The sequence below is a fragment of the Pararge aegeria genome, chromosome 4 (genome assembly GCF_905163445.1).
Source record: "Pararge aegeria chromosome 4, ilParAegt1.1, whole genome shotgun sequence".
Taxonomy (NCBI): Eukaryota; Metazoa; Arthropoda; class Insecta; order Lepidoptera; family Nymphalidae; genus Pararge; species Pararge aegeria.
The window spans coordinates 12,398,803-12,426,797 of record NC_053183.1 but is presented as its reverse complement, the minus strand read 5'-3'; the positions used below and the strand labels follow the sequence as shown (position 1 = coordinate 12,426,797).

The following is a 27,995-nucleotide window of genomic DNA, read 5'->3' as shown; positions in this document are numbered from 1 at the left end:
AGTGACAAGTGACATTAGTAAAGCGACAGTGACAACGAATTGTTGTCTTTTTAGCATGCTCTAATTTATTTCTGTGATTAAAATATTCAATTAATTTTGTTATTATTCCTATTCTTTATTCGTGTAGATCAAATAACATAAACAGTGTTTGCATAACGTATAAGTCTTTCATTCAAAACAAACAGTCGTAGACTAACTTTAAGAGTTCAACCGATTTGCGCAATTTAATGAACCATTGCTCTTACTTAAAAAACCTGAGTCTATTTAGAATCTTAAAAGGTGTTGTCAGGTCAAGGTTCTATATTCATAAACCTCAAGTAGCAAGTATGGGGTTATTAACGGAAGGAAGTCCTCTATCTTGGGAGGAAACGAAGGTTTTAGCTGAGCACGTGCGGCATCACGGAATCGAACAGTTTATTAATCTCTATGACAAACTTAGAGATCGCACTGGAGATGTTCTCAAATGGGGTGATGAGGTCAGTCAATTACTAAGCTATTCATATAAAGCAACGAAACATAAATCATGGATTTACTTCAAACTTTACTTAAAACGCTCTGAATATTTATCAAGAGAAAAGGACGACTTTGTTGTTAATATAATGAAATTAGCTTAACATACAAGCTATTACCAATGGCTTCATCTTAATGGAATTTCTTTTTTATTAACTGGAGCCTAAAATATCCCAGGATATAAAATTACCTCTAGAATTTTAGCATTCTATGGCACAATTTTATTTAAAATATTCTAATATCATTTTAAAAAGAAATAATGTAAGGAGTTGTGTATTTTTGCTATAATGTCCACTTTGACTGAAGCATTTAAAGACACAGTTTGTATTGGTGATTAAAGATGATCTTGGGATAACTTGTACCATTTTTGTTTTGTATGTTTGTTGGAAAATAGAAATTTGTGAAATGTAGATAATGTGATGTGTGCATTGGTAATCCCAGATGGATCGGATATACAGGTATAATTATATGATGTATTATTATTAAGCAATGTGCAGAGAACATTTTAAATCAATACTATTTTATATTTTAGGTGGAGTACATTATTGTTAAATTTGATGACAAAACTCAGCGTGCCACAGTTAGCTTAAGAGCAGATGAGCTTCTACCTAAACTACAAGAAAAAGAACAGGCTGATCCACAAAGTATATTTTAACTTATTTTAATTACAGTTACTTGATAACCATTTAATTTCAGTTGAATTGGACTCAGAAATATAAATTTCAGTTTGTAATTTTCCATTGTCATGCCACTAATGCACCATGTAAGTGATGCTGCAGTCTAAGATGTTAGTAAGCTCACGTCACGGCTCACGTCTTCAATATAACTTTCATACCCCTTGCAAACCTGCAAGGGGTATGAAAGTTATATTGAAGACGTACCCCCTTAGCAGCCTCAGGTTATTAGACAATGGACATACTGCAGCAGTAGGTTACTTTTTAGGTTGTGCTCCTTGCATGTGTGAAGTATTGCTCTGCCTGTAGGCAATTGTTTTCCACTTACTTTCAGTTGGGCCATCAGTGTGGTCCGTCAATTATTACTAAAATTAAATGGATTTTTAGTCATACCCATATCTCTTAAAACTAAAAATCATTCATAGGCAAACAATGAGTCATGAGTGGTAATAATAGTGTTAAGTCATTTGTAAGCTTTTTGTAAACAATCAATCTTAGTAGTTATTTGTTAAATCTAAATATGTGTCATATTAAAACATGTAAAGTGCATGCTATCTTATAGTAGAAACATATTGACAACACCCCATACAAATGTACTAACTCCAGACATTGAGTCAAATAAAGTTTAGTTTCATACTGGGTCGAGAATTCTGTGCAATTGAATTAAATTCTTAATTAGATTTTGTTACATATGTGATTTCAGTATTATCCAAAAAGAGGATAAAATTTTTATCTTAATTATATGCTATAAGGCATAGGTTTCCCTCAGAATAAGTATGGCTTAGGTCAAAGACATTTAAGAACATTATGGGAAATGCTCAGACATGCATGTTTCCTCATAATATTTTTCCTTCAACGTTTAGGCAAGACTAATATTAAAAGAAATAAAAAGATTGTTTACATTGTAAGACAGCTAACTCTTTAATAATAAATAATAGCTTTTATGCATTTCTGCGGTTATAGGCCTTGGTACAGGTTTCTGAAACATCAATAGATTTGTACCTATAACTTTTTTAGACCAATTTAAATGCAGCTTTTGTTGCCAAGTTTTGTAACACTTGTGGGGGAGCTGATTAGGCAATAGGTATACCAAAATAGTTGCTTCAAGCATACCCCATTAGCTTCATATTTGTTTCTTGTTCATGCTGAGAAATAGATGCACAAGTGGGTCATGTTTTTGGGCATATCTAATCCTGAAGATACAGATCAACGTGTTTCAATGCGCGTTAAACCATGGGTTTTTTTAACACCTCACGACTTAAAGCGTCGTTTGTTTGCTATGTAAACAATAAGTATTAATTATTGACATGTCACATCTGGTGAAGTGTTTGGTGTGTTACCACCATTACTATAGTTTATAGATAGCGTAATTTTTATCAAGTTCGTACAACAACACAATGCGAGGCTTACACTCATGTAATGTAATAAGGAAATCTTATGTTACTTGTTGAACAAACGTGACTATGAATTTTGCAAAACATTACCGATTAAGTAATAATTTCATGGTTTTCAGATGTGAAATCACTATGGCGCCCGGAATATGGTGCATATATGGTCGAAGGCACCCCAGGGAAGCCTTATGGTGGTCTTTTGGCCCACTTTAACATTGTTGAAGCGAATATGCGATATCGTAGAGCTGAAGCTAGTACACTATTAAAGGATGGAGAAGTCATTATGAGTATTACAAATTTCCCAAGGTGAGCACGAATATATAATTTATAATGACAAACGTGTTGCCTGTTGTGTTGCTGATTAGTCATTGAACAATACATATACATACATGAATTAGTTGATTTCACAACATCTTATCAATTGTTCGCATCTACTGCGATTTGCAACAAATAATGGATTAAAGAATTCAACACTATGAGAGCGTTCCCGATAAACCGGTAACCGATAACCGATCATCGTTTTCGTTTTCGTTTTCGTTATCGAAATACGTTGAAATTTTGACTTTGCGTTTCCGTTATCGCAATACTATGAAAAAAAAATGAGATGAGATCATAGTCAAGCGCTAACTTAATTTGTTTAACATCATTCACAAAAAAATATGTTTATGTTATGAGGTGTTTTTAAGTCACGGTCATATTTAAGTACACTGACAAGTCAAAATCAATACCTTATGTACTAAACAACTGAAACTGCAAGTCATGGTACCAGTTCAATGGTAAAGATGAATTGAGCAATCGTAAAAAGTAAAAATTACGCTAACTATAGTAAATGATAGCTATAAATATTGCATAATAACGTGTTATTGTACAACATTTTTAGGATTCCGTAGTAAAACACTTATAGTTCGAAGTTTGTCGGGCGGACCGGCCTTTATAGTAGTGAAAATGTCAAAATGCTTTTTAAGAGCCACAGTTTCTAGCAGTTCGAAAATAAATTGCTTTAGAGAGCTTCTCTTTCTGTTTCTTACAATATCGTCAATCTTTGTTTACATTAATTATGATAATGGTAGATTTCTTGGCTTTCTTATAAATATACTAGTTAAAGACCTATTTCGCTTTGACTCAGTCGGTTATAACTCCCGTTTTCGGAGGTAAAAAAGCATTCATCGACTACTTTTGCGAACACTAACTTAAGAAAGCTTTATATTTTTGTTAAAACTAGTTGAGTTGCTACCCGCGTTTAAAGTTTTTTTACACGTATTTTTTTATTACAATTTCGTGTAGCCTTAGGACGCAGCTAATATAAATTCAATTTCAAGGAAGTTGGCAAACTATAATATATAGGTATTGTTAGAATTCATCGACATGAAATTAAACTTTTAAAAAACGGCGCGGGAGCCACACAGCTTATGTAAATCCAGAGTAAAATTTATCTGCATGCAAATTTTAAGTCAATTTGGTTCAGTAGTTGCGGCGTGAATGCACTCTTACATACAAACTTTGACCTTAGAATATTACACCGTATTAAATATCGATTTTATTTATTCATTTTTTTCAGGTTAGGTTGTCCTAACTTTACGAGTCCACCCTACACGCCCACACCAGACAAGGGTGTGACAAGATCCCATTTCTTCCCAGATGAAGGTATATTTCCTGGACACCCGCGCTTCAAAACACTAACATCTAATATCCGGAAAAGGAGAGGAGAAAAAGTGGCCATCAATATTCCGAGTAGGTGATACGAGCATATATAATAGCATATTTCTTGAAAAAACGTTCTGTTTTTAATACAATAATGGGCCTGATTTTTCGATCACAAGATAAACTGATAAACTGTCTAAAGAATAAACTTGTCATGTCCTATATATAAGTTCCACAAGTGTTAAAACTTAGATTTTATTCCTAAAGATTATTTGGCGCATTTATATGGAAATTTAATATGACAATAATTTCATTGACAATTATAGAACACTATAGTTTTTATATGTACGAAACCTGGAACTGAACCCGGGAAAATCTAAAATTGCATTTACACCCATACACCAGAGAGGTTATTCTATCTATTACAACGATTAATTGTAGTTTATCGTATTTAAAAAAAATAGCTGTACTCCTACAGCGCCTTCGTAGTACCACCAACAGAATTCTAAATGCTATTGGGGATATGATTGACTGCCCAATAGTTAAACATTGGGTAGGGGTCACATGAGGGTTCCATAGGTAGAATAATATGAAGTCATGACGTCGTATTAGTCTATCTAAAGGATAGCAATTTTAGTTTTTAACAAACAACCCTAACAAGTAGGGATAAAATTGTCACAAATACGTACTAACATATAACATATTCAGTCTGTCTGAATTAAATGAATATTTTTTTATACGAAAAAATTGTAGCAAACTGAATCGTCAATGTAAAATGGACCTAATGCCACTCGATTTAGAGTCGCAAATCCTGTACTTCTGATTTTTGTTTTACAAACATTCTTCAGCGAAACTGGGCAAACTTGAGCTTTCGTGCAATACAAATAAGATCTATTTTTCTCCGATGTTCAAGTGTTTCTATGCTCGAAAAGCAAAGCAAATCTTTTTGTCTGTTCTTTTAATTCGATGGCCCACAAGGCGTTTATATTTCAATCTCTCACATTTCGTGATGTTTTCAGTATACCGCGACAAAAACACCAAAATACCCATAGATGACTCTCACGTGCTGGAGCCGGGCGTAGCCCAGCCCGATGCGGTGTACATGGACGCTATGGGCTTCGGCATGGGTTGCTGCTGCCTTCAACTTACATTCCAAGCTTGTTGCATCACGGAGGCTCGCACGCTGTACGACCAGCTTGCTCCGTTATGTCCTATCATGGTAAATATTTTTAGGCTGTTTTATATCATTCCGGTAGGAACCGTTAGTTTTCCCAGGGTAAATCCAGGTAAGTATCCCAGGATACAAGCTATGAATATGCAAAACTCCACTACGATCGGTTCAGCTGTTTAGCCGTATATCGGCAAACAAACAGTAAAATTTTCATTTACAATATATATGGATGGTTACAGTGGCGTGCATAGGGTTTTCGGTCGGTCAGGGTATTGCAAATTTAAATTGAATGTAATAAAATTGTTATTCATTCATTCATTCATTCATTCAGTCATTGATAAATTTTTTAATTACAAAAAAGAATTATTGCCGTTTAAAACAATAAACAAACAAAGCAAATTAAATGTTTTTATAAAAAAAACAATAACAAAAAAACAACCGTATACAAACAACCGTACAGCAAACGAAAAAAACAGTATTTAATTCTAATTCAGTGAATATAAGTTGTTATGACAGAAGGTAAAAGGTAAACAATAATGGCGCTTAGCGATCGCCAGCGATAATGAGAATATCATAGTCAAAATATGTCCGTAATATTTTCTTAGTACACAAATGCTAATAAAAGTTGTTATTTGAACAATAAATAAAAATAATATTACTTCATCAGTTACCAATGGCACCTGGTAAACGTTAATTACTTATTTAACATAATTCGGCAACTTTTAATTTGGCTATTTTAATATACTTTTTGAACAAATTAGGTACTCATAAATTTCTAAAGACCTTGAATGTAATAAAATTCATTGATAAATTTTTTAATTACAAAAAAGAATTATTGCCGTTTAAAACAATAAACAAACAAAGCAAATTAAATGTTTTTATAAAAAAAACAATAACAAAAAAACAATACATTTGGATTTCTAATTTCCGTAAGCAGTGCTTTTAAGATTTGCACACAAGCGAAATCCCTATACTGGAAACCTGGAAAACTGGCACACATAGAAAGAGCCAAATATTGTGTAAGCACGCACGCGATTATATCATTACACACCAGAACTTACGTGTGTGCACGTGCACACGAGTAACGACAGATGCATTCAATTGCCGTGCTTCTATGGAGACTGCGGCGGCGCGGCGAATTAATTCGAGCGACGAATAAACGATTTACCCGGCAATGGATACTTAATCGTGAAAACCCCAGCTAATATTATGAGATTTAAATTATATTTGTAGCGTTACTTTTTATTTAGGGATACTGTTTACAATTAAAAATCAAAATATAATCGAAATATTATGCAGTTTGTCTATTTTAGTTCTAAACCATGACACGGGACTTGACTATTGATTTACATAGAAGTGCGGCCGGTTTTAACTAGATGGCGCTTTTATAGTTTTCTATTAATTGTTTAATTTTTTTTTAATCTTTAAATTTTAGGTCGTCCTTATGGTCTGAGAGGCCCTGAGGTCAGGATATGCACTGCTTATTTGCATCTATGAGATGCACGCCACTGGATGGTTAAGGAAATAAAAATCATTTTATAATTTTATTAGTATTTTTACCTACACTTAGAGGAATTATCAATTTTATTAATTTTTTTATTTAATTTAAAATGCATATGAAAGTTTTCGGAACCGACAGGATTTGAATCTGCGACTCTCTGGCAATCGCGGCCTGAGCGCTCTCTCCAATTAAGTTACGGCTCTCCTACCGTCGATGCCGAAATGAGTATATGCCTTTCACATCAGTCTTATAGCGACTGTAGCGTCATCTAGTAGGAAACGTTGCAGTTTCTACTTTTTCAAAGGTCCATATTACAATGAGACACGTTTGAAACAAGAGATGACATATTTTTATAATTTTTATTAGTGTTAAAATCATTTTACTGTTGACCTCCTCAGCGCTGTAGTCTAATAAGTGTGCAATTAAGTATTTTCTTTGTCTGGTTACTGGTTTGCTGGGTTACCGCAATGCCGACAAATACATTATCTACGACACTCCAATCGTGATACACCATCCAAATACCAAAAACTATTGCGTTTCTAGTGTAGACAGGCCTTACCAATAAAAAGGTATTTTTATTGGTAAGGCTTGGCTATAACGCAGGAAAAATTGAAAACCATACAAAGTTGTACCATACTTCAACTGACATCATTTAAAATGTCGGAGCTTGAGAAATCACTGCTCAGCGATTCCGATGTTATACCACGGTTATTAAAAAAGCGCCTAGTGTTTATAATGAATGAGCACTATATATATTTTTAGTTGGCGTTGTCGGCCGCGTCGCCCATTTACCGCGGCTTCCTCACCGATGTCGACTGCCGCTGGAACGTGATCTCGGCCTCGGTGGACTGCAGGACACGCGAGGAGCGTGGCCACGAGCCGCTCAAGAATAACAAATTCCGCATACAGAAGTCTAGATACGACTCCATTGACTCCTACTTGTCTCCGGACCATGAAAAGTACGAACAAAATTCATTTATTTTATCTATATCTTGTTACTAAGGGCCACTTAAAGATGACATTAAACATTATGCAAGGCATGATATTACTATAGCGTACCACGTGTACTGTAGTGGTAGGTACTCTGCGAATATTGAATTACAGGTCATTCAATAACCTCAGCCGTTCACTAAACAATACTGTTAACCCGACATTGAAACCCGACGTTGGACCAATTTATTTATTCGTGGACGCAACTAAGCAAAAAACTTAGCAACTGATAGTTTGAGATTACAAAACGCTTGGTATGAGCAGTGATTTTCGAAGATGTTTTTATAGACGTGACGTCATAATTATTTTCAATTCGGCGGCGTTTCAACTGTCATGGTGGATCGCTAGATTTAGCACTTTTATTTATTGAAAATAAATACTAATCTCACTTAATAAAAATACGTTTTTTATAATACATGTCATTATATAATTATTTATTTATTTTTTATTACCTTCATCATGTCTATTGTTCGTTTATTGATACTAGGTGTGCCCTGCGGCTTCGCCCGCTTATATTAGGCAACGCAGCGTACTGCTACATAGTCTACGCCTAACTCAATAAATCAGATACCAAGCGTAGAGTTTATTCAATTGTACCGGAAGTTCCATATATAGAAACCTTTAATAATATTAAACAGAGTAAGAGTTAAGTACAAATAGTATTTCAACATATTTAAAAAAACTAATGAGGTATTTTTACAGTTTTATTATAAATATATATATATCATATATGATTCCGCAAAGTAGCTCCTGCTTCCATCTAATAGTTGCATACTAACTTCGTAATGTTAACGTAGGTACAACGATATTCCGATCATCCACGACGAGGCCATTTACCGGCGCCTGCGTGAGGGCGGCATAGACCACCCGCTCGCGCTCCACGTGGCACATCTCTTCATACGCGACACCGTCTCACTGTTCACAGAGAGGGTGCACCAGGATGATGCCAATGACACGGACCATTTCGAGGTAGAGAATATTATGTGTGTGCTTTTTTTAACTGTCGAAGCGTATAAACTGAGTAAAACTTTGTAGGGCATGCAAGGAAAACATTATATAAAGTGCCGTCCTATGTCCATCAACTTGAGGCGTACATGTTAAGCGGTATGTGCCCGTAATCACACATGCAACCACACCCTTCAGACCGGAATACAACATTACAACAATGCTGCTTTGCGGCAGAAATAAGAATGGCAGTACCTCCCCAGACGACTTTCTGTTACAAAAAGTTTTACTCTTACTACTTCTATGTACTATGTAATTGGACTTAGTTAAATTATTAAATATTACAGTACTTTTGTAAAGTGGTTAAATAATTAAACTTTTTAACTATAGTGTATATGAGTGTCAGATAATGTATTAAGAAAATTAAGCTTAATTTGCTGCACTCCGCGAAAAGCAGGAGAATCTGTGTGGTGTAATTTATAATTTCTTCAATCCCTATACTCCACACTTAACAGATCATCGGCAATGTACCCTCTACGCGCGTTGAGAAATATAGCCTTTATTTACAATCTTATAAATTACATTTCACCTTAGTACTACCAAAATATTTATTTTATTTATTTATCATAGGTGGGTACATGTACAAGTAAAGTAAAGTCGCCTCACATCTTACATTGGTGTGTATGTAATAAATGTATGGAATGGTGCCATTTAAAATCTACTGTCCCTGATTTAGGTAAAAACCTGTATTACAGGCGACAGTGCTCTCCTTAAATTGTTGTCTCGATGATTGAGTGTATGATTGTGCGTGTGTGAGTTTGCGTCGCGTTGGTACTTTTACTCGCGTATTATATACATATATACATTTGTTTTGCGTGTGTGTGTGTGTTTGCATGTATGTATGTATGTATTTGTGTTTCGCTCCGGAACCGGAGCATCCTCAGGATCCTCAGATGTTGACTTTAAAATTAATAATTGTTAAGTAATTAACAATTACATTATTAATATACAGATTCTCCTGATTTTGCGCGAAGTATGAATGAATGAATAAATACACTTTTAACCTCGAGCATCCTCAGGAGGCCCTGTGAATACAAATTTCTCTTTGAGATAAACAGGAGTAGAAGGATGGAACAAGATACAGTACAGAATAGAAAGAATATGCAAATTCCGGGGAAGTCGGATTGGTAACCACTTGAGACTAGACCGAAATTGGGAAATATGGTCTTATTTGCGCAAGTATAGTATATCAAATTAAGCTTAATTTTCATAATATATAACGGATTTCCGCAAAGTGACGCCTGCTTCTATCCAATAGATATTTTAATAAATTCGATTATAGTTCTCATTAAATTTATTGAAAAGTTGTTGTTGCGAACGGGAAACCGCTGGACCCAAGCGGCACAAGAACGTGTTATTTGGAACATTGGTTTGACACATCCTAGCTGTAACGTTTATAACATTGAATTTAGAACATCATTCAGCCATTACTGTATGCAGTGCATTGTGTCCAAAAACAATGAAAACGCCCAGCGCACGTCTCACCCGCAGAATGTTGCCAGCTTAGAAACTTTTTCCCATTTTCACATTTTATGGCGAACGCTTAGATCATTAGAAGTAAAATAATAACCTTTGGTTCAAAAGCGTTCTAAAGTGGAGTGGTTGTTGATGCTTCAATATTGATCGTGTACACGTATAAAACTTTTTTTCCAGAACATTCAATCAACGAACTGGCAGACAATGCGGTTCAAGCCCCCGCCTCCAAACTCGCCTATTGGTTGGCGCGTAGAATTTCGTCCATGCGAAGCGCAGCTTACTGATTTTGAAAATGCGGCATATGTTTGTTTTGTCGTCCTCCTAACGCGTGTTATTCTTTCCTATCAACTGAACTTCGTTATGCCTATTAGTAAGGTAAGTTTTTGGTTTAGTTTATATTATGAGTATATAATACTAGTTGTTGCTAGTGACTTCGCACGCGTTGACATTTGAATGTGGCCATGTTATTAGCTGACCCCTTAGTTACCACTACATTTGACGGCCGACTGGCGCAGTAGGCAGCGGCCCTGTTTTCTGAGTCCTAGGCCGTGGAGTCGATTCCCACAACTGGAAAAATTTTGTGTGATGAATATGATTGTTTTTCAGTGTCTGGGTGTTTATCTGTATATTTAAGTGTATTACGAGTATATTCACAAAAATATTCAACAGCTATTTTAGTACCCACCGGGCTAAATGGCGATGTGTGTATTGTCGTAGTATATTCATTTATTTATTATTATTAAACAAGTCGGAGTAAATCAAATTTATATCAAGGGAAATGTATAATTTCCCGGAGTTAATTCGAGCCTATGTGCCAGAAATTACCTATGGCATTATTATTTATTAATGAAGTAACGAACTTCTATGCAAACTTTTGCATTTATAGTATTAGAATATTAGAATTTATAGTACCTATAACTATAATCCCGGGACCCCGCAATAAGTTAAATTTACTAAGAGTATCGAAACCTCGAGACATAAGCCAGCCCGGTACCCAAACCCTACTTTAAGCAGTAAATAAATACAGCCTGAAAATAAAATAGGTAGACGAGAACATGCAGCGTGCTCAGCGACGCGGTGCTGTGTTGACGCAGCGGTTCTGGTGGCGGCGCGACGTTGGGGCACCGCGCACAGTAGTCCCCGCACACCAGCCCTCGCCCGACGCCCCCGACCAGTACCTCGAAATGACCGTGCAGGAGATAGTTAATGGAAAAGTAAGTACCAATACAAACTTCGAACTGTTTTCCCTCAGCTACATACATATAAAATGGATCAAAGAATTAAGAACCAGCAGCAGAGAATCTAGATTATTCAATAAATTAGTATGGAGATCAAATGTCAGTTTGCGAGTTGAAGTTAGTGAAGATGACCAGCGAGCGAATTTAAACAATTTCACGCGTGTTATTATTTGCGTTACAACTAGTTGACAGATTCATGATTATTGATTAGTAACTAGTTAGGAGTTTATTATCGTTTTTTTTGAGTTGAATGGTGCATTTCAATGGTTTGTTTTCTTATAAATTTAAGTAAATATTGTTAAACATGAGCTCAAATTGTGTGCAAATTGTTTCTGTGGCGAAATTTGGTGTCTTCAAAAAATAATTGGCGAACAAAAGTTAAACTATTTTAAAAATACAGCTCTTTACTTCACCGAAACCTACACCAGGCTTGTGTATTTCTCATACTAAGCCCATGAAAGACAATCTATTGGATCTTTCGAACTGTTCGATGCTCCCATTCTAATAAAATGTTTTTTGTATTGCATATTTTCGTAGTTTTTTTTAAGATAAGTTGATATTGTTTGTCATATAGCACAGAACACATTTAGACAAGAACGGTGATCATGACGAGTTAAATTTGTCCTTTAGGTAACTGGGCTTGCTCAATTTCAAGACCATAGGAACTTAATTGCTAGCGAGCCTCCCCAGCTTTGCACGGGTGTAATGTAGATACCAATGTAAAGAATATTGGAGTGATTAATAATGCAATTCTGTAGCAAATTAAATTCATCCATCTCATAAGATTTAGCCAGCGATTGCAATATAAGCGCGCAAAAATGTTAGTTACGTTCTTTACATAACATCACATTACAAATATTTGAATTTCTTGGCTTCTCTCTACTGTAATCTACATGTAAAGGTTTTTGATTAACTTTTTCAACTACCTTTTGAATAACTCTATTGCTAAAAACGGCATTACAGTAGTGATATAGCTAAAAAAAATCTAATCGTACTTACAGCGAAAGTGACCTTGTTTTATACTCATAAATTAGTGACATCTGCATATCGTCTGCGAAAGGTACACAAGTCATTTGTGGGATTGAGTATACGCTTTTATAATATGATTCCTAAGGTAATTTTGGACCTACCAATGCATAAGTTTCAAGAATAGGTTAAAACACCTTTATTACATTTAGGTTACTATACAATTCATGAATTTCTTAATGACAAGGTTGCTTGGAAGCATACGGCTCCGCTTTCATCTTTCACAAGATAGAAAAATGAATGTTAAATTGTAAATTGTTGATGTTGGAATAGAGGAACTGCTGAGTTTCTTGCTGGCTTCTTCTCGGTAGAATCAGCCTTCCGAACCTGTGGTAGAGTCACTACATACAGACAGACTCGTCGTTTCCAAAGTGCTTATATTAGACCTACTTGAAATAGAATTTTGAATACTATGTAAAAGTATGAAAGCAACTATGTGATCAGGATTATGGTACTTTGTGATCAGGAAGGCGTGTTCCCGGGACTGATTCCACTGATCGACTCGTACCTGTCGGGGATGGACGTAGATGCGGACACGCATTGTTCTGTCCAGCAGTACCTTAAGCTCATCCAGCGCCGGGCCGCTGGGGAGATACACACCATGGCCACCTGGATGCGGGAGTTTGTCACCACGCATCCGGAATATAAGTAAGAGTAAAACTTTTTCTATCGTAGCACTTTTTTTTTGGAATTTCATACCGAAAACCCACTATGTTACAGTTTTTTTGAACCGAAACTTCTTTAGAATTGTCGAAACGAAACTGCGACATGATAAATAAAGGAACACACGAATGTATAGGATTATGTCGGCGAAAGTATGAGATTTAATACAATAAACATTTTGTTTTAGTTAAAATGGAAACTGAATTATCTAATACTAATATATAAAGCTGAATAGTTTGTTTATTTGTTTTTTTTTATTTGTTTAACATGAACTAAAAATTATTTCAGTGTTGGATAGCACATTTATCGAGGAAAGCTATAGGCTATATGCCATCAAGCTAAGAGCAATGGGAACATTGGTTCTATGTTCCCATTGTTTGTTTCAAAATCACATTGTTTAAAAATCGGGATTTTTAATGAGATTTTTCGCTGCATGCGCTGCACAAACGGTTTTACCATTTTTAAGGTTAACTTATACGCGGACGAAATCGCGAGGGATCTATCAGAATCTAACTTCTTGAATCGTTTTCATTTATTTTTTTGCGCACTAGTCTCAGAATGAGAGAACTCGTAAGCACGCAGTCTAAGATGGTAACGGGCTTACCTGTTGGGGAGTATGGTAGTCATACCCCTCAATCAAACCCGGGACCCCCTAATTTAATTTACTGCGCTCACCATTGCGTCAGGGCGGTCGTCAAAAAATATATAAACAGCGTTAAAGCAAGTGACGTTTTATTGCATAAAACGCAGATAACTGAAGAGGTACAGTTGCCTGCCGTCCATCGAAAACTTTAGACCATAACAGCTTCCTCGATCTTCTTATAACTGTAATTCACCAGATGATTTATTATTTATTTTATTTATTTATTTGTGAACAATAACATATCTTAACCTTTTGCTAACCTTAATTTACTGCGAGTATGAAGTTTATCGACATCTATAAGAAAACATAAAAGATAAGAAAAAAATGGCATGCAAGCCTTTTTTTCACACCGTTTTCACGCTGTACATATGTATTTATAATATAGCACTGTACCTCTTTTCAGAAATGATTCAGTAGTCTCAGAGAAGATAAACTACGATCTACTTAAAACAGCGCATGGTATCCAGACGGGTGCAATTCCAGCGCCCACGCTGTTAGGAGGCAGCATTGCTTCCAAGACCAATGAAGACATTCCCAAAGCGTTTACCAAGATGATGAGCAAAGACTGCCCCTAGTCTGCCGTAGAGTTTGCCCATATGCCTTGTGCTGCTAACATTTAAATAGCTGGCCGCACATAACACCTTTTGCAGAAGTTGTTATCTTGCCGCGGATTCGTTGGCATCTAGTTAAGGTGCTAGAACATCGCCATTAGAACATTTCCATAGACAAGGGGCTCTCAACCTTATTAAGCCAGCGTTGCACTTAAAAGTTATTAAATTTGTCACGGCGCCCGCGTCCTAATCTAGCTAGTTAGATTAGATAGGTACCTGTTAGTTGGGCACATAGGCGCAAATAATAAAACATCCTAATTATGAAAAGAATAAAACCACATTGAATAATTAATTTTAACAAAGAATTAAGAAAATTAAAACCAACCCAACAATAGGATGGCTCAGCTTAGTGATGTCCACACAGTTTTTTCATGGTGTGGGACAAGGCCGTGACACCGCTGCACAAAAAGTATCAAAAAAATATTTTTCTTGGTTTTTTAATTTTTTTTTAAATACAGAAGGAGCACCTCGCGTCGCATCTCTGCACTTTCTACGGCACCCAGGTTGGGAACCCCTGCTATAGACCTATTCTTGCGAGCGTTATTTATAACTATTCAGAAACGCCCTTGCGTACACAACGCTTACGTGAGATTCGTTTTTCTAGACAAGACTTTACCTTCTAATATATTTTATGCGTAGAACAATTAACAAATAACAAATTAATAATTATATCTTTTCACAAATAATTTATTCCAGTTTACCTAATTTATGCATTGGGCCGACGCGTTACGTTTTACTATACCTTAAGTTTCTTATTTGATAATAATTATAATTTAACAGAGTTACTTAACTGTTCAATTTAAATGTTTAATTTCTACTGCACCTCATTCAACCGTCTTCAATTTTCGTTTTCAATTCTTGTTATTCAGATTACAGTAAATGTGTGGCCAGTTTTATCGCCTAAATATCTATTGTAAACACTGGCGATTTAAGTTATGGTTGCCTTGAATAGTTTTACTGCACATAATATGAAAGTGCATAAAATGAAACTTTCCATTAACCTACTCAAATTAATCTTAACAAAAGATAAAGGTAAGATCCCTATTGAGAGTTTGTTGGATTACAGAAACTCTTACTCACCGTAAGAATTACATTATTTAATAAATAATATCCCATAGTGAATTCTCGGGACAGACAGTTCGGGATCTCATGATAGCATGGTACTATAACCTAATTGATTTAGCTGGCTGATCATTTACGGATCGCATGATTTCACTTGGCCGGTCTGAAGCTGGCTTCTTGATTTGTTTGCGTATTTACTAAGAAGATGCAATCGTCATTATTAAAATTATACCTATCTGCACAGCCACTTGTGACTTACTTCTGGCCGTCCAACGAATATCGCGCGTACCTCTTATTTATTCTTGAGGCTAAGCTCTTAAAAAATATTAATCGATCAAGTGTATGTTAGCACTATAAAAAAAAGATTTATATTGATATATAAAAATCTCTTTTATAAAAAATTTAAGGGTATATATGTAAGTTTGTACTTATAAGGCAGTTGACTGTTCCTAATTCAATTTATTTGTAAAAAAATTATGTTTTCTAATGTATTGATATATTTACATTTGATTAAAAATGTATTTTATAGAATAGAATAGATTTGTATAACTATTCGGTGTTAAGGGCCGATTTTTCAAGATTGTATTTCAACTTTTAACAAATTTGTATAGAAAATCAGCCCGGTTACTTAGCTTATCTTATTAATCCAAAATCAACCTTTTAGACGCGTTAAATCTACAGGGTATGGATGTACAAATTGAACTGGTCCTGGTGCAACTCTTGGTACGATACATTCCTAACATTGATGAAAATTATTAATATATCGGGTAAGATTGATCGAAATTGTGAAATCAGCCGTCTTACACACCGTGGCTCTGTCAAATATAATTTCATAACGCGTGGCTGCATCGCTTGACAATTATTTATATCTGTACCCTTAAATTTGAACGTTTTTAATATATAGTCGGTTACGACTACCCATGAGAGCAAAATGAATTTAATGAACCTTATTTTAAAGTTCAAATTCATCCTCACTTCTACGGAAAGTGCTTTCGACAAAATATAAAACTGTCTCAGAAGGAAGCGCTTCCGAGGTTTTGTGAAAACGGGCATAGCTGTAGTTGAAGTAAAGAAGGTAATCAGCTCGTCGTTGAGATTGAATCGGTTTAATGGAGTAAATGGAGTAAGATATCTTCTACTTGCATTGACCGGTACATATAAATTTGACAGTGCCGCGGTCCTGGTACCTGGCACATTGCTGTTTGAATGCAGGGTTCGTTGAAGAATAAAAATGGGTGAAAAAGATGAAAAATGGATAGTGAGATCTTAGACTGAATATGCACACTTTATCTGTAAAATACTAATACAGAGTGCAAAAAATTCCAAGAGCGAAAATAAAATTAGATTGTGGTTGTCAGGAAATGTTGATTCAGCATAGAAAATGTGCTTTAGTTAATCTTAAAATATTATTTTATTACAAAAGACTAACAGATTTTAGAGTATTTCGTATGACTACTTTATGTGACGTCAATGTTTACAGTTTTAGTTTGAAATTGAAGAGGAATATATAAAATTTACAACCTTAAATGCACTTTATGGGGCTGGTATGTATATCTTCGAGGATTAAAGTCCCCAAAAAAACTTCTTAAGTAGTTCGTAGGTACTTACGATTTCAGTATCCTCTTTGCTATTCAACTCTAGAGTTCCAGCCCTTTTAGGCGGGTACACATCTTGCTATGGGCAATCTTACTTAGATTTAAAAAGCGATACTGTTTTACCTGGTTAGAAGTATAGCATCATACTATCAACAATCCCAGTAATTATTTTAATGAGCAGTACAGAAATAAGTAGTGACTTAAGCATCAACCATGGAATTTAAAAGTTTATATTATTTGTTCTAAACAATTGAATTTGTATTATGTATTTTGATTACTTAATTATTATAATAGCTTTATTTTTTTATCATTCTAGTAGCGAGCAGAAATGTTGCACTTTTAGATGTAGTAAAGGGGGATAGGTTTAAAATAGAAAATGGGGTAGTTTAACTATTTAAAAACAGAGGCTCATTGGCGCTATAAAAACAACAGCAGGTATGTCGTTTTTACAATTAATATGAAAAAGTGCTATGAATTTATAAATAAAATGCTATTAATAGTAAGCTTAAAGGCACGACAACAAAATTCGTAGTGCTATTGAGAGAATAACCAAAATATTACACACAAAATACGTCACGTCACCACACGCGTAGTGATGGAAGTGTGCTTTCATGCGACTCTCTACACGTGAATTCGTTTAGGAAATGCAGTGTTTTTTAAATCATTCAATTCAAAAGCTTATTGTGATAGCACATTGTGCATTACGATTTTTTTTAACAGAATATGTGGGTAGTTTGGTTTTAATCCTTTAATTTTTATTATACCTGCAGTGTATTGTTGACTATTTTCTTTACTTGTTACCGATATGATGGATTGCTTAATAATAATGCACATAAAATAAAATTATTTTAACGTTCTTGGGTTTTCATTTATCACTCCACCATATCCACACATCAAATAATTACATCACCTAACGGAATCAGTCTGTACCGTAAATAACATTTAGGTACTAGGCATTTTCTATAGAGATTCCAAAAGGTATCAGGCTTTCTAGATAAACTTTTAATAGAAGTATATATTTTTTTATTAACTGAAACTGGATTTTATGCCAATTCTGTTTAATAATAGTAGTTCAATAATCAAAATCAATACAAAATCGTTGGCCATGGATTTTTATTATTTACTTAATTTTTCGATCAGGTATCGTAATCTGTAATCAGGTACACGTAATAATATTTTTTTTAAACTGTAGTGTGGTACCGGCAATAAATGCATCTGACATGTTTTGGATGCTTTAGGCATCTTTTCCATTACACGGTTGTTCAAACGTACGGTGTGTAAGCCGTACGGTTGAAAAAACGTGCTAGCTTGTACATGATACGGCAAAATCACCGCGCGAGACATTGGTAAGTACTGGCTAGTAGCGCTTTTTACTCGGGCTGTGTAGGACGTGCTGCGTCATGAATTTTCTTACGAAAAAAAAGATTATAGTTGCTTATTACATATATAGGAAAAAGAAAATAGAAAAAAAAAGGGAAGTAAGGTTTTGGATACATCCGATTTTAGAAAAAAGGGAGGAATATGGCGCGTTTCATACACTTGTCAAGAATCAATTGAGAGAAGATGAAGACAAGTTTTACAATTATTTTAGAATGCAGAAAACTACATTCGACAACTTGCTCCAAAAATTATCCCAGGAACTAAAACATCAAGATACTTTTATGCGAGAGAGTATATCGCCCGCAGAAAGATTGGCTGTAACTCTGAGGTAAGTAGGTACAAAATTAAATGACATATTTTAGTTTAAAATTGTTTATTGCACACAAACAAAATTATTACATGTAATTGAATTTTAATAATTATTAATTTAAGAACAAGTAAATCAAAAAATACACTACGCTGAAAATGCTACTCAAGTGCGGTACTAAAATCGAATTCGTCTTCAATAGAAACTTGAGAATCTGCCGAGATACTTTCCGCATTTACACTATGTACAGATAATTGTGATTCGGGTCGGTAGTGGATTGGCTCTAAACCAGAACCGTGTCCAAAATCATGAGAAGACGTCTGTGGACGACTTATTCCATAGCTCGATCTAGCAGCTGTAGAATATCCATATGTTGACGATTGCGCATTTGAGGATGCTGTACCACTTAAATATCCTTGATGGCCTTGATCCCATTGGTTTCTTGATGTAGGTATATACTGAGTACACTGTCTTTGTTGAATATTTTTAATTATTGAAATTACTTGAAACTGAAAGTCTATCATATTTTCATCACTGAACTTGTCAACTGTATCAGCGATTCCCATAAAAAAGTTCATACTACGGCTTTTCTTTTTCTCATCTCGTTCTGCTGAATCCATAAACTTCATAAACCTAATGTCAACTTCACTTAGTTCATTTTTTCTTTTTTTTTTAGCCCTTTGCGTCTCACTCCGTTCAGTGTATCCCGAGCTTGATTGATTCGGGACTGCACTATCAAAATTTTCATTACTGAGGCTAGAATCATGAACATGTTCAGTCATGTTAGAATCGGTCTTGCGATGCTCAACATTTTTTTTTAGGAACATCATTTCATCATAGAACATATATTTTCTTATTTTTTTTGCTGAAGAACCAGACTTACATTCATTAATTTTTTTGTCATATTTTATCCAGCTATCTTTCATATTGGTCCACTTCTTCATCACCATTTGCCCTGAAAATAAATAAATAATAATTATTAAATTCAAAATTTATGAAAACCCCCGACCTAAACTGAATCGACCCCGACCTAAAATGGGGTTTTAGTATTTGAACCTGAACCGTTTTGTTTTATATTTCAGGTATCTAGCAACAGGAGATACCTTTACTGACCTATACTACAGCTATAGAATTGGAATAAAAACCATAAGTTGCATCGTACGTGAAGTATGCCACTACATTTGGTTAGAACTGTATAAAGAATATATGAAAATGCCATCTAAAGAAGACTGGCTACACATTGCAAGCAAATTTCAAGAATCTTCCAACTTCCCGCTGTGCTTAGGAGCGGTCGATGGAAAACACATCAGACTTATTAAGCCAATTGATAGTGGCTCGATGTTTTTAAATTACAAACATTTTTTTTCTATAGTTTTGATGGCAGTAGTAGATAGCGATTACAACTTTATATTTGTTGACGTTGGCGCCTACGGAAAGGAGTGTGATTCCAGTGTGTTTAAAGAGACCCCATTTTGGAAAAATTTAACAAACAACGGATTAAATCTACCCGATGCAACACGTTTGCCTGGAATTGACTACGATTTGCCATATGTGTTCGTTGCGGACGAAGCCTTTGCTTTGCATTATCACTTGCTTCGTCCATTTGGTGGTCATCAGCTTGATCAATTAAAACGTACATTTAACTACAGACTCACAAGAGCGCGAAGATTTGTTGAATGTGCGTTTGGCATTTTATCCAATAAATGGCGAATTTTTCACCGGCCAATGAATGTGTCCATCGATTTGGCAGTTGATATTGTGAAAACATGTTGTGTTTTGCAAAATTTTATACATAAGCAGGAAAACTTTCAGTTTCACAATGCGAGTGAAAATGAGTCCACCCTTGATTCAGAATCGGAACTAATCCAGTTACCTATCACGAATGCAGTTCGCGGAAGTTTGGCGGCTAATGAAGTTCGCAACAGATTTGCACAATATTTTGTATCTAACGAAGGTCGCCTCTCCTATCAAAACAACTATGCATAAGTAAAAAGTTAATAATTAAATATCTGTAACTTACCAAACTTGTTTTTCTCATCACCACTTAAATCTTCAAATGTGGGCTGGAAATGAATAAATATTTCTTTCCAGGAATCATATTTAAGCCGCTTATTTTTATAATCGTCGATGGTCTTATCCCATATTACAGGCCTTTCTTGAATCAACGTAATTAATAATTCTTGATTTATGTTCATTTTATAATAAAATCGCGAAACAGCGTATATAAGCGGTCACGAATCCGTGCGTACGTCCGGCACCGTCGACACACCCCGATAGACTGCCATACAACACTGGTGAAAATCACGCCGTGCGTAGACGCGGCGCGCCGAGGGGCAGTCACGGCGCACGCGGCCGCGGCGCCGTGCCTTGGCGCCACCGTGCATGTCGACAAGCTCATATAGTGATCCATACCACACTGACGACCGTGCCTACACGCGGCGAATTAACCGTAGATTTTCACGGCGAGAAACCGTGTAATGGAAAAGAGGCCTAAGTCTGCAGCTCGGGTTAGATCAAGTTTTAAAAAGTATTATCACCTCTGTACCACCAGGTGTTAAAGGACGTAAAGAAGAAAACTTATTATAAGGTAAGGTATCTTTGTACGTGCTTTTGTTTAAAACATTTGACAGTCCTAAAAAATATGTTCATGTGGAAGCAGTAGCTCTCGTGTTATGTATTATTGTGACGTACGATAGGTCACTATAGTAGGTACCTCTTCAGAGTTCAGCCATCTTAGAAGAAAGATGATCTACACTTACAGCAAGAGCCTATTGCAGAGGCGGTTTCAAAAAAAATACAATAATGACTAAGACTGTATTCCATCTCATTTGGCACATGTTTGTAAATGCATGCTAAATGGTGTAGAAGAATTAAACATCAGTTATGAACAAGTTGTATTTATTTGAAAGTGAAATGTATTTTTACGTTTACTTATCATTGTAGAGGGTATTACTATAATCTTTATAATTTTTTATACAATTTATATAAAATGTTTGCCATTTTAAATTACATGCGCTATACATATCACAACCTACTGTAAGCAGATTCATGGCGCACCATATCTTTTGTTATATCAGCAACAGTGGGAGTACCTGTAAAAAAATAGATTTACATAGAAGTTATACCTCGCCTTGTTTATCAGACTGACCGCGTATTAAAGGCTAGGCTTCGCCTATTAAATTTTTAATGTATGTTCGCAATTTCACATATTAGCAAACCAGTGGGGCTAAAATACGTTATGTATTTATCATATCACAATTTAAAATAAGGTCAACTCACCCGCTATTTGGAATGTATATTCCAACTCGTTACGGAATATGCTCAGCATTCGTTGTACACCATCTTGACCACCCACGGCTAAACCCCATAAAGCTGGACGGCCAACGAATACCTAAAAGTGTTAAGATAGTTAAGAAACGATCTTAAGTAATAAGGTTGCCTGGCAGACATCGCTACTAAGCGATAAGGCCGTCTTTTGTATTCTACTTTGTTTTTTTTATATAAACGTTGCCCTTTACTTAATGTTGCACAAATAAAGACTAATAATAAGAATGAAATGTACCGTATGGTAGTCTCGAGGATGCAAACTATTTCTATATAAAGTTTCGCCAAGCAAAGTTAATCGATCAATGATATGCATAGGTAATAAATGATATGTTTTATTATTTATTATGACCATCAGATTTTTTTGGGATACTTATTATACTATGTGGATACATCTCCAGGATTCAAGCTACATTCATTAAGATCCGATCTATACCTATCTATATATCAAACATACAGGCCCCCTTTCGCATTTATAATATTTGTAAGGATTTCTGTTGCTTAGGGAAAATAATATTGTGTGAAATCTTCATACCATCTTTGCTCCTAATACCAAAGCTTTGTACACATCAGTGCCTGTGGTCACGCCTCCATCCAAGTACACCTCAACATCGTAATTTTTGACAGCCTCCACTATTTCAGGAAGAGCTTCAATCTAAAATAGAATACTATACATAAGATGCAATAAAGGTTATATAGAGGGTAGTTTATATAGAGAGTTAATTTCAAAATTTGGTTGGAAAGTTCTGTTTTTTTTTTAACTTTTAACTAAAACATTCGATTTAATATATAATCACCGTAGAGGGGACACCGTCTAGCTGCCTTGCGCCATGATTCGAGACAAGAATGCCGGAACAACCAGCCTCCACAGCTTTCACTGCGTCATCACCTCGTAAAATTCCCTTCGCCACAATTGGAAGTTTAGTAACACTGTAAAATTTTAAGTTTAAAAACAAAGTTACGCTTCAAATTAAATTACTAATCTTACTCTCGTTCACACACCTAACACTTTATGCTTATCTATTATGTTAAACTTAACATTTCGGTACCTATAGTGTACCTATATACGTACATGTAGAATGTAAGAAATCAAGGTTAACAACACAGAATTCAGTACATTCAGAAACCGCGTACGCGACTAATATTGAAGCATTAAAACAAAAGTATGTTATATGCACAAGGGCAACCTTATTGCTTAAAGCAATCTCCTCCAAACAACCTTTGGTTGAAGAGACGTATTTAATAAAAAACTCCTATTGAAAATTACTTTAACTTAACTAAATATAAGTATGACTCATAACAGAAAAACAGGAAGGAAGAATAAAGATCCTCTTCTGTGTCCGAATGTAGTAACGGGTAACTTCGTAACTCTACATTGTGCGTGGCCTGACACGCACTGAATTGGATTTTTTACTTAGGTCAGTGGTTAAGGCGAGAAAAGGTAAAAGAAAAACAAAGTTTGGTACCGTGCACTTACAAGATGTTATTGTAAGGCACATTTAAAATATTAGTTAAGGAGTCCGTAAGAAAACAAGGTTCTTTTATGCGTGAGGAAGAAATATAAAGTTAAACAATCGTTGTAAATGATTTCGGTACCTACAAGTATTACTTATCATGGGTCAGTCGTGCTTGCAAATCCTGGTACCAAAACAAGATGACTAGCCAAAAATATTAATATCATGTTAGTGACCTATACGTAACATGATGATGAGTTTGTATGTTTGAATGAGCTTATGTTGTCTTATTTGAAAAAAATATTTTTATCCGTAATGAGGTTTAGCGGTTGCCCGCGACTTAATCCACCTACACTTTTTAGTTGGTTTAAAACATACGTCTTCAGAGGTATTTAAAAATAACCAGCCTTTAACAATGTTTCTTTGACTTTTTTTTATCCCTAAGGAACATTATTTTCCCGGGTAAAAAGTATTCTACATCTGTCTTCGGGATGCAAGCTATAACTATATGCTATCGTAGCGTTATTATTGGTTAATCTGTGTATCTAACTATAGGTTTGATTTAATACATTTTTAGTGTTTATTTATGACAACCATATTGAAGATAAAGGACCGACACGCGCATAGTACCATCGCTACGCGACACGTAGGTACCTAATAAATTGTCAGGAGTCACTTGATTTTACTTTTGCATCTGATGTTAAGGCTGTATCTGATTTCTATCAGTAAAAACGATGGCATTGGTTTACTCAAAAACTTTTAGGTTTTTGGTTTCACTGATAAGACTCAGAGACAGTACATATTATACATCTAAAGCCTGTGAACCTGTGAAAATTATTTCGCTTTTCATCTACACGTTGTATACACGACTTCGTTTTGTTTGTTTGTTTGACTTCACTTCACTATGATGTTGTGGTTGCGCCGGACATAGGTAAAAAGCAAACAAATAAATACCGAATACACTTTCTCATTTATATTAGTATGGAGTAGGTATACAGATTCTGAAGCCCTAACTTCAAAACTATGACTTATATTTAATTCTCATATCTTCTGTTCACTCCTTCAAGAGGAAATAAGCCTACAACTTAAAATGCGTTTTCAATGTGAATAATAACGGTGTAGACTAATCAACCAGACACTAGAAATTACAAGTGAATGAATTCACTCACATTAGCTAGTAATACAAGGTAATAACGGCAAAGGGGTTTTACGATTACCAACCTCTTTAACCACTTGATGTCATCCCAAGTTATTGATTTGTCGAATGTATTCGTCATGTATTTGCTTAGTCCACTGCCTTTTATTTTCGATAAATCATCAAAATTAGCCAATCTGTAAAATAATATTACTTGTAGGTATACTAGGCTGATATTGGGAGGACAAAACTCAAAATTAATCAAAGCTGTAGACCTCAAATGTCTCGGTAGAGCGAATTTGTTGCGTATATCTGCCCTTCGTATACCAAAAGCAGGTGTATCCACGGTCAGGACAAGCGCTTTGTACCCAGCCTGTTCAGCCCTCAGTAATAATTTTCTTGTCACCTCTCTATAAATAACAAAACAATTTGTTCGATTTATTTACGCGTATATTCTGGATCGAGGACATCGAGGTTTGACCATTACTAACCTATCGTAGTAGATGTAAAATTGAAACCATTTCAGAGCATTCGGTGCTGCTTCAGCCACTTCTTCTATGGAACTGGTAGCGATTATGCTCAGAGTATAAATGATACCTTCGGCTCCTGCAGCTGTACATGGGAATAAGTATATTTAAAACATGAAAGTAAACTTGGACTTCCGTATGAGTTGATTATATGTATTTTTAATAGATTTTTTAATTTTTATTTATACATACTACGTTTAAATCTGTGAACAAAGAAAATAAAAACATAGCGGTTAACATTTACCTATCTCTTTAATGAAATCCATACCAATTTGCGTTTGTATCCTCAAAGCACCGATCTTAATGTTTGGCAGATGACCTTACCCTTATTAAATATGATCCCGGAAAATTCCTCCGGGAATCTCACAGAATTCAGGAAATTATCTTCGTTACTTTTTTACAGCCTAGCAACTAAATAACGAATTTTTGCAAAGAAATAGCTTGCATCTTGGAGACGGGCATCTAGGAAAATTACTTATCACACACACAGATAAAGTAAATAAGTTATTATAGAATGTACTGATATTTTAGTACTTATTCAATATTTAGGAGAGTAGGTCGCTGATGCCTGTAGCACAGGGTTAGGTTAGGTTAGCACCGGCAGTTTGGGTCGCGGTTGTGTGCGAAATCTTTGCCGTGACTCTGCCACCAGGCGACTTGTTGGAACACCGTGGGGTTTTAGCCGGTACGAGTCCGGTCCGACATAACAACTGTGCTTCCCCATGGTACGGTGGTATCCATGAGGATTTCCCCACGAAAAAAAAAGGTAAGGACCGGCAGTAGAGACCGTCCATACTTTTTGTTTGTGTATAAGTATGTTACCTAGTCATGCTGCCACAAACAAAATATTTTTTTATATTTCATTTATTTTATATATTTTAGCGCAGAAAAACAAACGGGTCCAGGATATTTATTTTGACAACCTTAACAATCGCAATTGGTATCATACAAAATTTAAAAAAAACTCAACACTGTTGTGACCGGACATGTGAACCTACCTTTAACGTTGGCAGTCTCCCCATCAGGATGGGCCATTCTTTGCATAGCGGTAGGCGATATGCCCAACGGCATTGTCACTTTTTCGCCTAGCACTGTAGTAGATAAATCGCAGTTTTTCAAACCGACCAAGCATTTTGGTCGAATTCTTAATCTAGAAGAAAACTTTATAGTTTTTAATTAGGTATCAGTAGGTATGGTGATCTCGGTTATGCAGGATTTCTTTTAATATCGAAATAATATCTGCATCTATAAACATTTTTATTCTGTACTATCCATTTGCAATTTTTACAAAGCGCTGCATTTCTATTGTTTCATCGCTTAAACCCCACGGGAACGGGTTTATATTTTTTCATATTCGGGATTATATCCGACTGCTTAACCAGGTTTTATTTATTTATTAATTGGATAATTGAAATCAATTTAACTATTAAGGAAGTTAAGAAGCTGGGAGATTTCTCTATTTTAGAGCATAGCTTGTCCTTTGGCAAGTTTTAAAAATATTTTTTCTTTTAGTTTAACCTTTGAAATGCTCGTCTATTTTCCGCTAAAGTGTACTCCTCAGTTGCACCGCTCTTGTAATATTCTCGTACTGCCTTTGGCAGTGATTCCGAAGCAGCATCTTCCAAATCCTTCACACTTATGTATTTATCCATCGCGAGCTTAAATCTTAAGATTGTTCTACTTCATTGTCATGAACGTTATAACTTATATACGTATATTATCTACATCTGATAAGAATACAGTCAGGTAATTACTTATCAACTATCAGTTACCCGAGACTACCTACTCTTACTGTTTTCACGGCTAAATCCATAAGTGTGGTGTGTATCTCAATGAGTAAGAGAAGAGAGAAGTAACAAAGAGTAACCTAAATACAAGATTTGCTCGCTTGCAAACGAGACTCGCACCTCTAACTTTTCTATGCTATATGCGTTTTAAGTAAGTAATTCAAAAATCACTTGCTTTAACGGTGAAGTTAAACATCGTGAGGAAACCGGCATGCCTGAGTTCTACATAATGTACTCAAAGGGATGTAGAGTCCAACAATCCGCACTGGGCCAGCGTGTTGGTCTACGGACTTAACCCCTTCTAATTGTAGAGGAGACCCGTGCCCTGTAGTGGGCCGATAATACCAACCGAGTTGATATGACGATGAAACCAACTCCTTGATTGCGAGCGAGCAAATCGTATACTAAGATTACAAAAACTTAGCCAACGAACCGAAAGCCTTTCTTTTTCTTTTCATGTTCATCGCATAAACTTATTGGCTGATGGCCAATAAGGTTCGCAACAGTGACTGGATAATATTCTGTATGTTACAAGTATATATGTATATTATTCCTATATTATTCATCAGTAATCCGAGTACACCTAACATAAGCTACGCTTGCTTTGGGGCTAGATGGCGATGAGTGAATTGTCGTAATATATTTATTTATTTTTTATTTTACTTTACCGAAAGGCAGATGGTTACAGATGGTAGGCTAGTCATTCAGACAGACATACAGATATGTGTACCTTTAAAATCTTAGTTTGTTAAATAATGTTAAATAATACTAGTAATAAATAAAAAAAATATAGTACTTATCTTATCATGACAGTTGATAAAATATTTACCAAGTTTTATCACTTTTACAATCCGTACGATTCGGCAACGACGCGTTTCATGTGG

General features: G+C 35.4%; 4 protein-coding genes across 4 annotated transcripts; 2 read left to right on the top strand and 2 right to left on the bottom strand.

Moving 5' to 3' along the window:
* Positions 1 to 8: 8 nt before the first annotated feature.
* On the top strand, positions 9 to 18,053 carry LOC120637696 (glutamate--cysteine ligase catalytic subunit). The gene is made up of 11 exons (XM_039909649.1): positions 9 to 476; positions 1,043 to 1,154; positions 2,698 to 2,881; positions 4,134 to 4,306; positions 5,236 to 5,435; positions 7,651 to 7,847; positions 8,676 to 8,847; positions 10,537 to 10,734; positions 11,403 to 11,573; positions 13,090 to 13,271; positions 14,333 to 18,053. The coding sequence occupies exons 1-11, from the start codon at positions 228 to 230 to the stop codon at positions 14,502 to 14,504; spliced, it is 2,010 nt and encodes a 669-aa protein (XP_039765583.1). The 5' UTR covers positions 9 to 227; the 3' UTR covers positions 14,505 to 18,053.
* A 382-nt stretch (positions 18,054 to 18,435) lies between these two features.
* LOC120623283 (protein ANTAGONIST OF LIKE HETEROCHROMATIN PROTEIN 1-like) lies at positions 18,436 to 20,903 on the top strand. The gene is made up of 2 exons (XM_039889225.1): positions 18,436 to 18,905; positions 19,967 to 20,903. The coding sequence occupies exons 1-2, from the start codon at positions 18,598 to 18,600 to the stop codon at positions 20,868 to 20,870; spliced, it is 1,212 nt and encodes a 403-aa protein (XP_039745159.1). The 5' UTR covers positions 18,436 to 18,597; the 3' UTR covers positions 20,871 to 20,903.
* LOC120623284 lies at positions 18,902 to 21,359 on the bottom strand. Its single transcript, XM_039889226.1, has 2 exons — positions 20,905 to 21,359; positions 18,902 to 19,839 (listed from the first exon to the last, which is right to left on the bottom strand). Exons 1-2 carry the CDS (start codon positions 21,077 to 21,079, stop codon positions 19,046 to 19,048), a joined length of 969 nt encoding a protein of 322 aa, XP_039745160.1. The 5' UTR covers positions 21,080 to 21,359; the 3' UTR covers positions 18,902 to 19,045.
* Positions 21,360 to 21,890: 531 nt separating this feature from the next.
* LOC120637930 (hydroxyacid oxidase 1-like) lies at positions 21,891 to 26,982 on the bottom strand. Its single transcript, XM_039910001.1, has 9 exons — positions 26,843 to 26,982; positions 26,323 to 26,474; positions 25,289 to 25,409; positions 25,073 to 25,207; positions 24,884 to 24,994; positions 23,006 to 23,138; positions 22,744 to 22,863; positions 22,164 to 22,275; positions 21,891 to 21,976 (listed from the first exon to the last, which is right to left on the bottom strand). The coding sequence occupies exons 1-9, from the start codon at positions 26,974 to 26,976 to the stop codon at positions 21,909 to 21,911; spliced, it is 1,086 nt and encodes a 361-aa protein (XP_039765935.1). The 5' UTR covers positions 26,977 to 26,982; the 3' UTR covers positions 21,891 to 21,908.
* Positions 26,983 to 27,995: the final 1,013 nt, after the last annotated feature.